The 13,795-nt window shown below is 45.1% G+C and overlaps 1 protein-coding gene across 1 annotated transcript in view; it reads right to left on the bottom strand.

The window, feature by feature from the left end:
- The window catches only part of agbl4 (AGBL carboxypeptidase 4), a 412,900-nt gene that overhangs the window by 189,405 nt on the left and 209,700 nt on the right, over positions 1-13,795 (bottom strand). The window contains exon 5 of the mRNA XM_035781882.2: positions 8,955-9,171. Within this exon, the coding sequence (XP_035637775.1) occupies positions 8,955-9,171 (217 nt within the window). The remainder of the gene's footprint in view (positions 1-8,954; positions 9,172-13,795) is intronic.

Here is a 13,795-nt window from a genome sequence, read left to right on the forward strand (position 1 = left end):
GATTTTATAAAAAAATCAGTAATTACATTTAGTGATTCTCTCCAAGAGGAATGAAGGCGTAAAGGGAAAGCTTAAACATTACATGTTCAAAGAATTAACTAAACATTGATATGAAATGGAAAAATCACGAGATATTCCTTGAAGAAGATGTGTATTTTCTTTATTTCAATACTTAACTGATCAATAGGAACTCCCACATGGAAACAAATCCATAGAAGAACAAAAGGCTTCTACTTTTACGCTCCTCTCCTGAGAATCATTTCATTCAGCAGTACAGTATTTCCTAACATAACCGGCGCCAAAGAGATGAATAGCCATGCAGATGGGAGTGAATCGACAGAAATCAACTGCCACGCCACCTGGCAGCAGATCCAAGTCCATCTCCTTGACATCCAAGTCCCCCCTCCCTTCATACCCCCTCTCCAGCCAAGCTCCCCCAGAGCCCCCCGTGACCCAAAACCCTCCAGCCTGCGCCGCTCCTGCTCTGATGAAAAGCAGGCCGCAATCCCTTTCAATTTCCCCAGTCTGCCTGGGTTCCGTTAAAGGCAATCGACTCTAGTGAATAGAAGCACTATATCACAATATGCAGGTGCAGGCGTGCTAGAGAGGAGAGACATTGTGCCTTTGGAGAGAGAGGAGCTGGCATCCATCTCTCTCAGGCAGACACTCCAGTGTTGGGGAGAAGAGCAGACACACAGGCACTGGGGCTGGGGGGAGCTGAGGGAGAAAGGAATAGGAGTGAATAGAAAGTGGAGGAAAAATGGGCCCAGTCACATCCTTCCTTTTTTCTTTACTTCAGGTAAAAAAGGAGAAGTGCAACAGGGGAGTTAAAAGAGAAGTGTGGAATGGACAAGAGTATCTGTGCAGGGCGGATAAAAAGCCTGGTGGGTGTGAGAGGCAGAGGAGGATGACTGGAGATGTTTGTTATCAGTCGTCTCCATTCCCCACATGTCAGGGCACTGGGCCGAGGCAGAGGGGCTGATCCCGGAGGAGTGTAGGGTTAGGGCCTGTGGCCAGGGTGGAGGCCACTGTTCTGTAGAGGACCCCAGGACCACGTAGAGAGAGAAAGCGCTTCAGTGACCACGCTTGCTCATCCCCAACCCTGACCGCCCTAAACACACGCCCTCACCCTTGGGCTGTCCTCCCTATGACTGCCTCAAGGCCCTGTGTGTTTAATTTATAGTGAGACTGCCTCTTGTTGTTTTATTCAACAGGGACAATATGTCCTCTCCTCACATGTTTACCATACTGTGGTCAGCAGCATCTGAGGATGCCTTGTGTGACAGACAAGCCCATAAAAGAAGGACTGGAATGAAGATCAGACTTATGTAAGTCTCATAGGCTTTAGAGTTGTTCTGTTGAAGGCACTGCAGGGATGGCTGCTCCTCTTCATTGACTCTTATCCTCACATTCAATCCCATGGGAGTACATCTCACCCACACACCCACTCAGAGAGCTCCAACTGTCTGGCTCCAACTACTATGCTATGGGAACATTGGAGAGGGGTACTGAGTGCTGTATACCAGGGTCAAGGACTTCGCTTTGTTCAGCCTTTCTGAGTAAAATGACTTGCTTCATAGAAAATTGTCCTCACATGTATGTTGAGGTCTAGGCTATAACTGCAGGCAGGGATAAAACGGACCAGGTTTCTGATTTAAATACCCTGGCAGTAATTCCATACCACAGCCACCAGCTAATCAGAAAACAATTTGGCTGTATCGATCTATACAGTATTGAAGATTCTAAACCAGCACAACATAATCTTCCCCTGTGGAATTAGACACATATAGGATCTGTCCCTAAGCCAACTGGGCCACACACCATTATCCTTCTAGGTAACTTTTGACAGGCTGAAGTTCTCAGAAATACACTAGTATCACAGACTTATTTTCATCCCAAATGACGTTATAGGAGGGAGTAATAATGACTATCCATCTACAATGGATGAAAATAACAGGCTATGCATTTCCTCCCCATTCAGCTTAAGCATTCAGAGCATAGCATCCTCATCTGCCACAGACAGGCGCCGCAGCCTCTCCTCCCTATTCCTAAATATGTTTTTCACCCATTTACAACAAATTAAGTTTCCCTCAAAGTGAATTTCAAGCTTGGCTGCATTCAGAGGGTGAGCAACTCTCTTTTCATTAATTTTCATTCTTTTCTCCTAACAAATGATCTACTGTACACCTCGCTCTGTCTCTCTCTCTCTCCCCTTCCATATCTCTTTCTATCTCTCCTCTTTTCTCTCTTCTTCCTTCCAGGGTCCCAACTCCCCACTATGGGTCTAGCAATGGAAAGCAATTACACTGTCAGAAAAGAGTATTCTGACCTATTAAAAAACCTGAACACTTTTAGAAAACTATTTCTTCTTTTTCCTCTTCCTTGGACCCATGGGAGAGGAGGACTGACACTAAAATGAAACAGATACTTTTTTACATGCACGGTCCTCCATCCATGGAGTCATCTAGAAAGTAGTGGTTAGTAAATATTAATTGTCGGGCGGCAGAGAGAGCGAGAAGGACGGCAGTGCAGAGCTTTGTGGCTTGGATTAGATTTCTCTGAGAAGGAGCAAACGAGTGTGTCTGCTGCAGCGGATCATTTGAGAACACATCCCTTTTCCTCTTCACTGGATAACTCACTCTCCCAACCACCTCCACATGACTCCCACACTGCAAGGCAACACCTACAGTACCCACTCTCCCTCAGCAGAGCCTTCCTTCCCAGCACCACCACTACCTACCTAGCCCACCACTGGAGCTAAGTGCCAGTGAGAAATGTCATCCCTGCACTGTGAGGCTTGTGGGTCTGCTAACAGTACCACCTCTCCTCTGGTGCCGATGCCTCAGTATGTGAGGACAGGGTTGTTGATGATGGAGAAGATCTATCTATTATAGGCGAGTGCAGCAGTAGAGAGAGGATGAGAGAGGAGGCAGAGGTGTTGTATCTGAGGCTGAGAGAGCTGCTGCCAGCTAAGTGACAACATAAGCCATGCTGGGTGATATCCTCCTGTCCATAAAGCACCCATCTCCTCTCTCTCCACTCAGTCATTCTATCTGCGGGCCCGTGAATATAAAGTAGCTCACAGAGCCGCTCCACAATATTGAGAGAGCGTTAAGCCTTAAAGGTGTGAGCGATTTCCAATTTCAAAAATAAATATTATCTCTGACTGAGCAAATCTGCTCTTTTTGTGCCTGCATTATAATAAGTCAAGTTGGAAAATACACCACCATCTGACAAACATTCTACTGAATTATCTTTCTACCATACATAGGCTATGGCCTCCAATTCCACTTAAGATAACGTATGTTAATGACAATGGCCACTGTCTCCACCACACTAGCCATACCTACCTTTTCTCCAGCCCACTCCATTCTTTCGTCATTACTATACTAAACACTGGTGAGATGGCATTGCTATAGGGGTCATGATATGCAATAAAGCACTGAGACAACAGCCTAGAGGAATCTCATTGGTCTAGATAAAAGGCCAGCTCAATAGCATGGGGTCGGATAAACCGTTTTATCTTCAATTTCAGGTGGAATAAATTCCTTGCTCTACTGTTGGGGTCAGAGGCCAAGCCATTGATCCAACCTCACTGAGATATAACAGGTGAAACAGACCCATTTATATCCCTAAATGCACATCCAGCTACATCAGCACTTTCCAACTATGTTGGAATATAGGTCAAATACCAATAAAGGCCAGCTTCTTGTCATAGCAACCAGAGCAGCCAGGGTCAAGCAAAAGTGATCATGCATGACCCCACAACCCTTCAGAAAGGTTGAGCCGCAGTCTGGTGTATGACATTCTAGGCTGCTGCAGTGTTATCATCTATAGGCAAACAGCATTCCTAGGCAAGACGTCAGAACCAGAGATCATCAATTCCCTCTGTACTTCCACTTAGTGCGGTCGCTGTATGTGATATTGTGCTCTCAGCTCATACAGATGATAATGAAGGCTTGCCCAGGCAGTCTGATAGAGGTTCAAAAAAGTCAGCTGTTGGAGGGCTCTCCAAATTAGACCGCCATCATAGGATCATTCATGGAAGAACAGACATGGCTGCTGTCAACAGCATCCTTGAACGGGGATGTGAAAGAGTGGACACAAAGGGAGAGCAAAATGCTTCATGATGTTGTGTGAGACACTTTGGCTGCTGTTAAGCCAGTAAATGGCAAGACCTCGTGCAATTACCCAGCAGCCTGGTTTCACACAGCATGGCCATCCATCCACCATGCAGTAGGAAAGACAAACCTAGTCTCCCTCTCTTCTCTAGCATCAGCTACTAACGCTCAAGTCAGTTTGACCTTCTCTCCTAGCGGAAGGTAGAGTGGCTATTGATTAAATCTTGGCACGCAGTGTACAAACACAGCGATAAGCCCAGCAGACAGCCGCAGTGCCAACTCCGTGGGCCAAAGGCCCCTCTCATCCTTTATTCCCACTAACAGGCACGAAGACACAGTCCCCTACAGCCTGTCTGCAGGAGACCCAGTGGCCATTAGGACCGTAGAAAATCACCTTCCCAGACCAGCACATCATCTGACGTTTCCACACGCCTCTTTTCTCCTGGGAGCATTGGGATGGAAGGGCCTCTTTACATCCTCAGTCTGTGTGAGCCCTGAACGTTTGAAGGTGACATCCACAGGGCACTTAGAAGGCCTATTATTGTAGACAAGCTCAGAGCTGGTTTAGAATGAGGAGCAAAGGGTTTTGTGGTTATTACAGCAAGCATTGTGTAACTCCGTTGCAACAATGTCAGTTTATTGTGTTACTATGTCAAATTTGAGGAACTTGTTTTCCTTATTTAAGCTGCACACTATTTTGAGAAAATACTTTTAGGGTGATTATTTTTCCCTCATAAAACACAGTAAGTATTGTGGAACTCAGTGATGGCAGCTGAGGGGTGCAGACTTAAGGATGGTCATCGACTCCTCACTTATCATCCTGAGCAGCTCCTATTTGCACATTAATCATAGATGGCTGCAGATAAGGGCTGCTTTGTCAGAGGTGACAAATAGTGCCACAGTTGGCCATCATGACAGGAAAGGAATGGTAAAAGTGCTTTCTCTGCAACTCCTAGACTGACTCTGCCCATAAGAAAATGCTTTGTCAACTTGTGTAGCAAACACTCTTGGTGTGCTTTCAATACTGGGCCCTGGCCGTCTTTTTAGCAGTCAATACGAGAGAAATGGTGGAATAGTTTAAGGAAACTTCTGCCTGGAGTGCACACACTTGTTAGCAGAGAAAGGTCCAAGCAGCATTCACTCTGTCTTCATGGACTTGTCCCTCAGGGGGGAGAGTAGCTCACACAACAGTCAAGGAATGGATTGTAGGAGAAATGTTCAGAAAGAGAGAACAGGGGAATGGATACACTGCCTAACCCTTCCAACAGAAACCCTATGAAATCTTTCATATAACCCACTAGTCCATCACAGGACTGTAGACCATCACAAAGAATGTGTTAGGGTACAAGAAGCAAGAGAGACATCCAGTATGTCTGTAATGTCTGTCTTAAAAGAGCTGAAGGAAAGGCCATAAACAAAAGCCCGAGCTGCCTGTTAAATTGTCACAGATGAACAGAGGTTTTTCAAACCTCACCCCACATCTCATTGAATGACACCTGGGCAAAGCAGATGGCAAAAAAGATTTCCATACACTGACTGACAAACATGCAAACGCATACTGCTTAGTATGCTTACAAAGCTTTGGTGTTCACCTACAGTAGCACATACGCCATCAAAAAGCTGTTTTACTATTGGTCCCTGAAGCAGATCTAGGCGCTATATAAAAAGGGAGTGGAGAAGAGAGAGAGAAAAAAACGATAAAGGGATGGTAGAGAGACGGAGGCTAAAAGGCAATATGCAGTTCAAGCATTTGTTATTATCCCAGAAGTGCAATTATAGTAGTCCTCCCCTATTACAGTGGAGCTATGATCTCTCTTTGTGTTTGGTGGAGACGAGGCATCACAATTACTGCAGCTGTTTATCGGTAGGCAGGTAGACCTAGTGTGCTACAGCTGCTTGGCCCTGAGGCCTGATTCCCTCTGCTTGTCTTCCAGTCTCTAAGGCTGTCACTCTGAGTCCAGTTTGTCTCCTCCTCATCTTTTCTTACTTTGGCACTTGTTTACATTCCCTGAGACATCAGCCAATGTACACACTGACGTAACCCTCCTTTCAAATCCCTCCAACAATGAAAGTTGAAAGTTAATGCGGAGTAGCAGAAAAGTGGAGGAACTGTGTCACTGACAAATTCTAGCCCTGCAGTTTTGACAAGCACTTTCAGGCTCATTCTGGTCTGAAACAATCCAAGCAACCTCTGATTTATAATCACACCTCAAATGTGTAGCTACATCTCTGAAATCAAGCTTTCCAACAAGTTCCATTTGGAGCTATGACTAGCCTATGAGCAAGCCATACCTAATGATCAGAAATAAGGAGCATTGTACAGCACACTTTCTATCTCATGCCTTCATGCAGAAGTTAAACTGAGTGAGAGGCTGATTGAAAATGCTATTGTTCATGCTAAGGCAATCAGTCAAGCTCACCAGTGAACGCCACACTAAATGTTGAGGCTTTTGTTTTACCCCCTGATGATTTACGATAGGTCCATTTGCTATTTAATGCCACAGTGTCATTTCTTCATGGAGTCTGCATCTGAAAGGGCAATGGAACAAAAATCACTCTTTCATTGTGTGGGTAGATATGCACATGTGGTTTCTGTGTGTGTGTGTGTGTGGGGGGTTCTCTCAACCAGCTTCACCTGGAATGCTTTTCCAACAGTCTTGAAGGAGTGCCCACATATGCTGAACACTTGTTGGCTGCTTTTCCTTCACTCTGTGGTCCAACTCATCCCAAACCATCTCAATTGGGTTGAGGTCGGGTGATTGTGGAGGCCGGGTCATCTGATGCAGCACTCCTTCACTCTTCTTCTTGGTCAAATAGCCCTTACACAGTCTTAAGGTGTGTTGGGTCATTGTCCTGTCGAAAAACAAATGATAGTCCCACTAAGAGCAAACCAGTTGGGATGGCGTATCGCTGCAGAATGCTGTGGTAGCCATGCTGGTTAAGTGTGCAATGAATTCTAAATAAATCACTGACAGTGTCACCAGCAAAGCACCCCTCACACCCCCTCCTCCATGCTTCACGGTGTAACCACACATGTGGAGATCCTCCGTTCACCTACTCGGTGTCTCACAAAGACACGGTGGTTGGAACCAAAAATCTCAAATTTGGACAAATGAACTTATCCTCTGCAGCAGAGGTAACTCAAGGTCTTCCTTTCCTGTGGCGGTCCTCATGAGAGCCAGTTTCATCATAGCGCTTGATGGTTTTTGCGACTGCATTTGAAGAAACTTTAAAAGTTCTTGACATTTTCCAGATTGACAGACCTTTATGTCTTAAAGTAATGATGGAGTGTCATTTCTCTTTTCTTATTTGAGCTGTTCTTGCCATAATGTAGTATGGACTTGGTATTTTATCAAATAAGGCCATCTTCTGTATACCACCCCAACCATGTCACAACACAACTGATTGGCTCAAACACATTAAGAAGGAAAGAAATTCCACAAATGAACTTTCAACAAGGCACACCTGTTAATTGAAATGCATTCCAGGTGACTACCTCATGCAGCTGGTTGAGAGAATGCCAAGAGTTTGCAATGCTGTCATCAAGGCAAAGGGTGGTTCAAATATAAAATATATTTGATTTGTTTAACACTTTTTTGGTTACTACATGATTCCATATGTGTTATTTCATAGTTTTGATGTCTTCACTATTATTCTACAATGTAGAAAATAGTAAAAAATAAAGTAAAACCCTGGAATGAGTAGATGTGTTCAAACTATTGACTGGTACTGTATATGGTAAGCTCTTCCAGCTAACATGTATCATGTGGGTGTGTGAAGCCACTGGAGGGACTTGGGCTCTTTACTGCAGCAGACGGAAAGGTCCCCTCATCCCTCTCTCATTGCAGGTCGTAATGAGATTGCTGGGCCGGGCTGTCAGAGATCCAGGACCGCAGGACATTAAAAGACAAATAAGGCCATAAAACGCCTCTATGACTATGCATACTAAACTAATCCTTAGTCTGAGTGCCAACTGACTCAGTTTTATGTCTGAACTTCTTGTATTTATCACAAAGTGCTGGTGAGGCTAAAAAGTAGAACTAATGCTGCACACTTTGGAGCCCTCATTTTGTACTTGGACATGTCATAGGACAGTGGGAAGCATAGAAAAACTAATAGAATTCTAGAATTCTAATTATATGATGGGAACTATTGAAGGAATATGCCGATACCTGTTCTTGTCTTTGTTGCCAATTCTGGGCTCCTATTAGTTGAGAGATCACTTTCTGAAATGATTCTTCACCAACATCATCTGCCCTTTCAAATCATATTTCATAAAAATGTGACTCCTCTAAAAATGTACGCCACATTCCTTATTAATAAAAGCACTTTCAACATTGCCTCTTGCAGCTAGCTCTCCTTGACAAATGTTTTTTTAAATAATACAAAAATAATAATAATACGCATTTCTAATGAGTTTTTCTCCTACTATTATTTGATAAGAGCAGACAGTACTGCAGGCAGTGTGAAAGATCCTCTTCCTGTTCCTGTGAAAAGAGAGAGCTCTCCTGATTACAGGCAGCAGTGTTCTCTCTCAGAGGGCAACCAGCGTGCAGCGCTGCACAGGCACAACACAGCGAGGAGACACTCTGTGTGGCTCAACCAGCCTCACCACCACACCACCTACAGTAGCACAGTCAAGGATCCCTCCTGTCCTCTGGCTACAATCACACAGAGTTGAACAGTCATACTGATAACATGAAAATGTGAAGGGTGGACTGGTGGATAGACCTGGGCTGGGGCTCTTTGGTAGTCTGTTGAAAACTGTTTGATGAGGGAGAGAGGACACACACGTATATGCACGCACGTATGCGCACGCACACACACACTCACCACACTGAGCCCCAGCTGCTCCCTCTGCAGGTAGTCCAGGTTCCTGCGCTCCAAGCTGTCCAGGTAGTGCTGCAGTCTGGTGTAGGTGTAGGGGTAGCAGTAAGCAAATTGGTACACATCATCCTCTCGATCAAAGCAGAAGGCAAAAGACATCACGTAGTTTCTCCGATGGTCAGGGCAACGGTAGTAGTACACATTCTTAGTCGGGAGTCTTTGCCTGCAAGGACAGGGGAACATTTCAAGGATTTAGAGAAAATTCATGTCTCATATACAATACATACTGTATACATATTAGATAATTCCCTCAGAACCTTTCCCCAGACCCTATCAGGTTGATAACCGATTATAAAGGGACAACTGCTTGCAGCATTTCGTCTATAAGGTCATTGGTATCAATGTGAGAGCATGGAACAGTACGGAAAGTTTCTAGTCCCGCTGTCATCCGGTCTGTTGTGGTAATGCCGAGGGCTACAAGGAGAGTGATCCAGGGGCCTTAAATAGCGATCAATCAGAAATGTGACACCACTGCATCCCCTACAGCCTCTCAGTTTACTGCTCTGCTCTGCTCTGCTCTGCTCTGCTCTGCTCTGCTCTCTCTATTCCCCTGGCTGCCTCTGCATCTCTCCTGTTCACTGGGCATCATCTGAGTTGCATCCCAAACTAACTGTATAAAGCAGTAAATAAAGAAGGACAATGGTAGACTATGGATATTTCATACAGGCTAACAATTGATGGTACATCCCAGCTGAATGAGTGTCTACGCAGCTGATAACTGCATATAAAGCCTGTGCACATGCAAATAAAAAAGCTGACAACAAGGATATGTGAGAGAAAAGGTGGGAGGGGGGGGTGAATAACGATCCACAACAAATGTTGGCAAAGAGGAGTAGAAGAGAGTGAATCTTCTGAGAGGGGAAAAAGCAATAACGGACAGGCATTGAGCTGAGGCCACAGAGAGGATGATGGGAAGGGGAGGGGGAGAGAGAGTGAGTGAGGAGGAGGGAGACAGAAGATAAGGGGAGGATGAGAAAGAGGAGGCAGATCAGAGGCTGTGATGGCAGGCTGGCGTCTCTCCTGTAGGACCAGGATCAGATTGAGATGCTATCTGTATCTGATAGCAGCCTGCCGTCCTGAGCGGCCTATCTGATAAGCAGAGGGCAGCAGGCAGCCTGTCTCAAATGAACCTGGGACTCACTGACCCCCCTCTCAATAAGCCCCATACTCTATCGCCTCTCAACTAGGGATGGGCAGATGGGAAATAGGCTGTTGGTTTTTATGCTGACGTGCGCGCGCGCACACACACACACGCATATATATATACAAACAAACACTCAAAGAAAATGCTGCTGCCGCTACAAAGTGAAATATAAAATTAAAATCAAACCAAATTAGCCGAGTTGTATAAGGCAAAGTGAGGAAAGGGGGAAAAGGCCAAGCTGATTATTCCCCTGGTAGAGGAGAAAGTGTTCCTATCTCTGTGCAAGTGTGCCTGTCTCAGCAGAATACTAATGCAGCCACCCCGCCCTGCCTCATGCCTGGCTGAAGGGAAGGAGAGAGAAAGAGGGGAGAGAGGTAGAGAGAGAGGAGTGAGAGGAGAGGGGGCAGTAAGCAGTGCTGGCCCGCCCCCCTCCAGAGAAGGCTCTTATCCAGTGTCTGCAGAGCCCCAAGGCTGGCTGCCTGGGCGGGTGCCTCTCCCACACCCCTGCACTGCATTCTACAGGGCATTAGGTGGCTGACGAGCTAGTCGACAATACTACTGGGCACGGGCCCAAAGACATACACCACACATTCGTATGTATACATGTGCTCAACAAGCGCCATGAAGAGAAGGAATGGGAGAAGGAAGCAATAATTTAAAACTTTTCTTTTAAGAATTTCTACATTTTCACTAACTTTAATCTGCTTGTGTAATCAAGTATACTCAGTGTGATATTTTGGGATCTTGGCTCATGCAATTACCTTTAATTTAAATAAAATATATTACCTTTCATTTAAATCAAAGTATTTTATTCCTAATCAAAGATATTGGTGGAATGTGGGATGAAAAATGTGTATTGGTGAAGTGTTTGTCCTGTTCATGTGAATTACACACACACACACACACACACACACACACACACACACACACACACACACACACACACACACACACACACACACACACACACACACACACACACACACACACACACACACACACACATACACAAACAAACACATGCACACACAAACACACACACACAAACACACGCACAAACACACGCACGCACAAACACACGCACGCACAAACACACGCACAAACACACGCACGCAAAAACACACGCACGCACACATGGATGCCCACACAAACACACGCACGCACAAACACGCGCACGCACGCACGCACAAACACACACACGCACAAACACGCGCACGCACAAACACACACACGCACAAACACACGCACGCACACATGGACGCCCACACAAACACAGCACAATGATAGTTTGTGTCAGGAGGTCCCAGGTGTTTTGCTTCCTCCATTGCTTGTCCAGGGCTGAGTGCAGGACCTTCTGCTGTTCCCTGCACACCCAGGAGACCTGGCAGGCTGAAAACAGGGGGCCGCATTACCTTGTCACACCCCACCTCGGAAGAATGAAATAAGATGACACTTTATCCAGTTATTTATTCATCTATCTGTTTGGCATTATCCAGCCGTGCAGCTCTTCTCTGTACCATTTGACCTTGTTGGCTACTGAGCGAGTCTTCGATATTGATTGTAATTACACAACAGGAATTTACTGCTGGCCATCGCAGGACTGCTTTACTGTTATGGGCCAAAGAAAATAGCTTTGTGTCTTCCTCTGGAGAGCAGCGATGCAGAGGCTGCTGTCCCCCTGGTTTATATCTCTGCAGTGTCTGCTCCTGAACGGCTGCTGGCAATTCGTTTTATCTAAATAATGCTGCCCCATGCCTCTCGTACTTCAGGATGTGGTACAGTGCCCCCATTCCCAAACAGATTTATCACTGCATGTGGCAACAACAAAAAAGCCGCCTCCAATGATAATGTGCACAAACGTGGTTTCACAATTCAGTGCCACAGCAGACACACGCTCACACGTCACAAATATATTCTACACCACGGAAAGTTCCATCCTAAAGCTCAAGGTCATCAACTGAACGAGGGCTGTGAGACGTGTTAACACAACTTCCATACAAGAGCAGGCATAAATGAAGATAAGAAAAACAAAACTCTGCTTGAAATGTCTTATGTGATAACACGACTTCTCCAGTAGAATCCGGGTCAACACCAAAGAGAGCAGAGCACTGGCAGCTAAAAGCCTTTACTGAGGTGTCACTCTCCTTCCCTCTGCTTTTCAACTTCTCAACTGTTAGCAGATACAAGAGGGGCTTTGATTTTGATGTTGATCTGTTTCCTTCAGAAGTCTCAGAGATGAGGGATAAAATTGGTAGCTTTCATACTAGGGACATCTTGTCTACATTCTCAAATCAATCAAGCGTAGAGGTCACTGCAGTCACGCTACTCGCTTCTCTCTCTGCTCAAAGCTGAGCCTGTCATGCGCTCAATGTTGGGAATGGTTTAAAATATGTCCCACAAGTGCCACAGTTCTACACCATCAATTTGTGACAAATGGAAGCTCTGTTCCTAAAATAAAAATGTTTACATTTGGATATTTTTCACAATGATACTATACAACCATAATGTACTACCAGCCGCATTTGAAGAGCCAATCTCTCTACCTACGCTGCCAGATGTTGAACAATTTCACTTTTGTTGAAACATGGCACAGCCTCCTTCTTTTGCATACTAATCCAACCAGAAAATAGCTTTAGAATGATCTGAAAACAGTCAAGTATGCCTCCTACTCACATGTGTGATGTATCTATCCATCTTTTTAGGATGCAGATCAGACATAAAGACGGTATCCAATCGCACTGTTACTAAGCAACCTCTCTTGCTTTGTCATTCTGTTGGCCGTATGTGATCACTGATGGTATACTGTAGTATAGTGTATAGTGGTTGCCACTGCAAGTCACTGAATGTCCTGGAAAGCATCAAATCAGTGTGTGGGTTTAAAACAATGTACAGTAGTCATGGGTTGTTAGTAGGCTCCGGGCTTTCCTTTGGAAAGGCATCTCAAAGCCCACTTTCTGTGGAGACAATAAGCAGTTTACAGAGACATCTGAGCCTGAACAGGGACCCTCTGAAGCTGAGTGGTTTAAACAAGCCGCTGGAAGATTTTGTAAGGTGTTAACATCAAAACCGTTAAGAGATTTAATTTGCTGTCTTGCCCCTTTTTCCACAGCATTTTGGGGAAAGACAGAAGTTGAAATAGGCAACACACGTGAGATGTGACATCCATGTCAGAAATGTTCACTTCTCACCATTCAACCCTCATGATTTGCTGGTTCTATTCAGTCTAGGTAAATCTGTCTCCCCAACGTTATGCTGTCTGATATCAGCGTTTAAAATATCCTTTTCTTTAGAGACTACAATAAATGACAAACCCTTGGGTGAATTAGATGAACAAACAGGCGAACAGTCAATATCAGATCAAATTCACAGAGCTTACCATGATTGAATAGTATGCAGCAGCAGATACAGTATTCTATCAGAGTTAAACAAATCCCACCTAAAAGCACCAAGTACTATGTGTAAGAGCAAAAAATGCCTTGGCTCCGTACTTTGTTCTATTGCAAGAGCATGCGGGTGATGCTTCACCTCCACTCATAAATGCTATGGGGACATAGCCATGTTAGAGCTAAGAGCCTGGCGAACAGCAACACACACATACAGCCTCCCAGACCTTAAATCATTGGGTCATTAGACCTGAAACCAT

This window comes from Oncorhynchus keta, chromosome 1 (assembly GCF_023373465.1).
Source record: "Oncorhynchus keta strain PuntledgeMale-10-30-2019 chromosome 1, Oket_V2, whole genome shotgun sequence".
Lineage (NCBI taxonomy): Eukaryota > Metazoa > Chordata > Actinopteri > Salmoniformes > Salmonidae > Oncorhynchus > Oncorhynchus keta.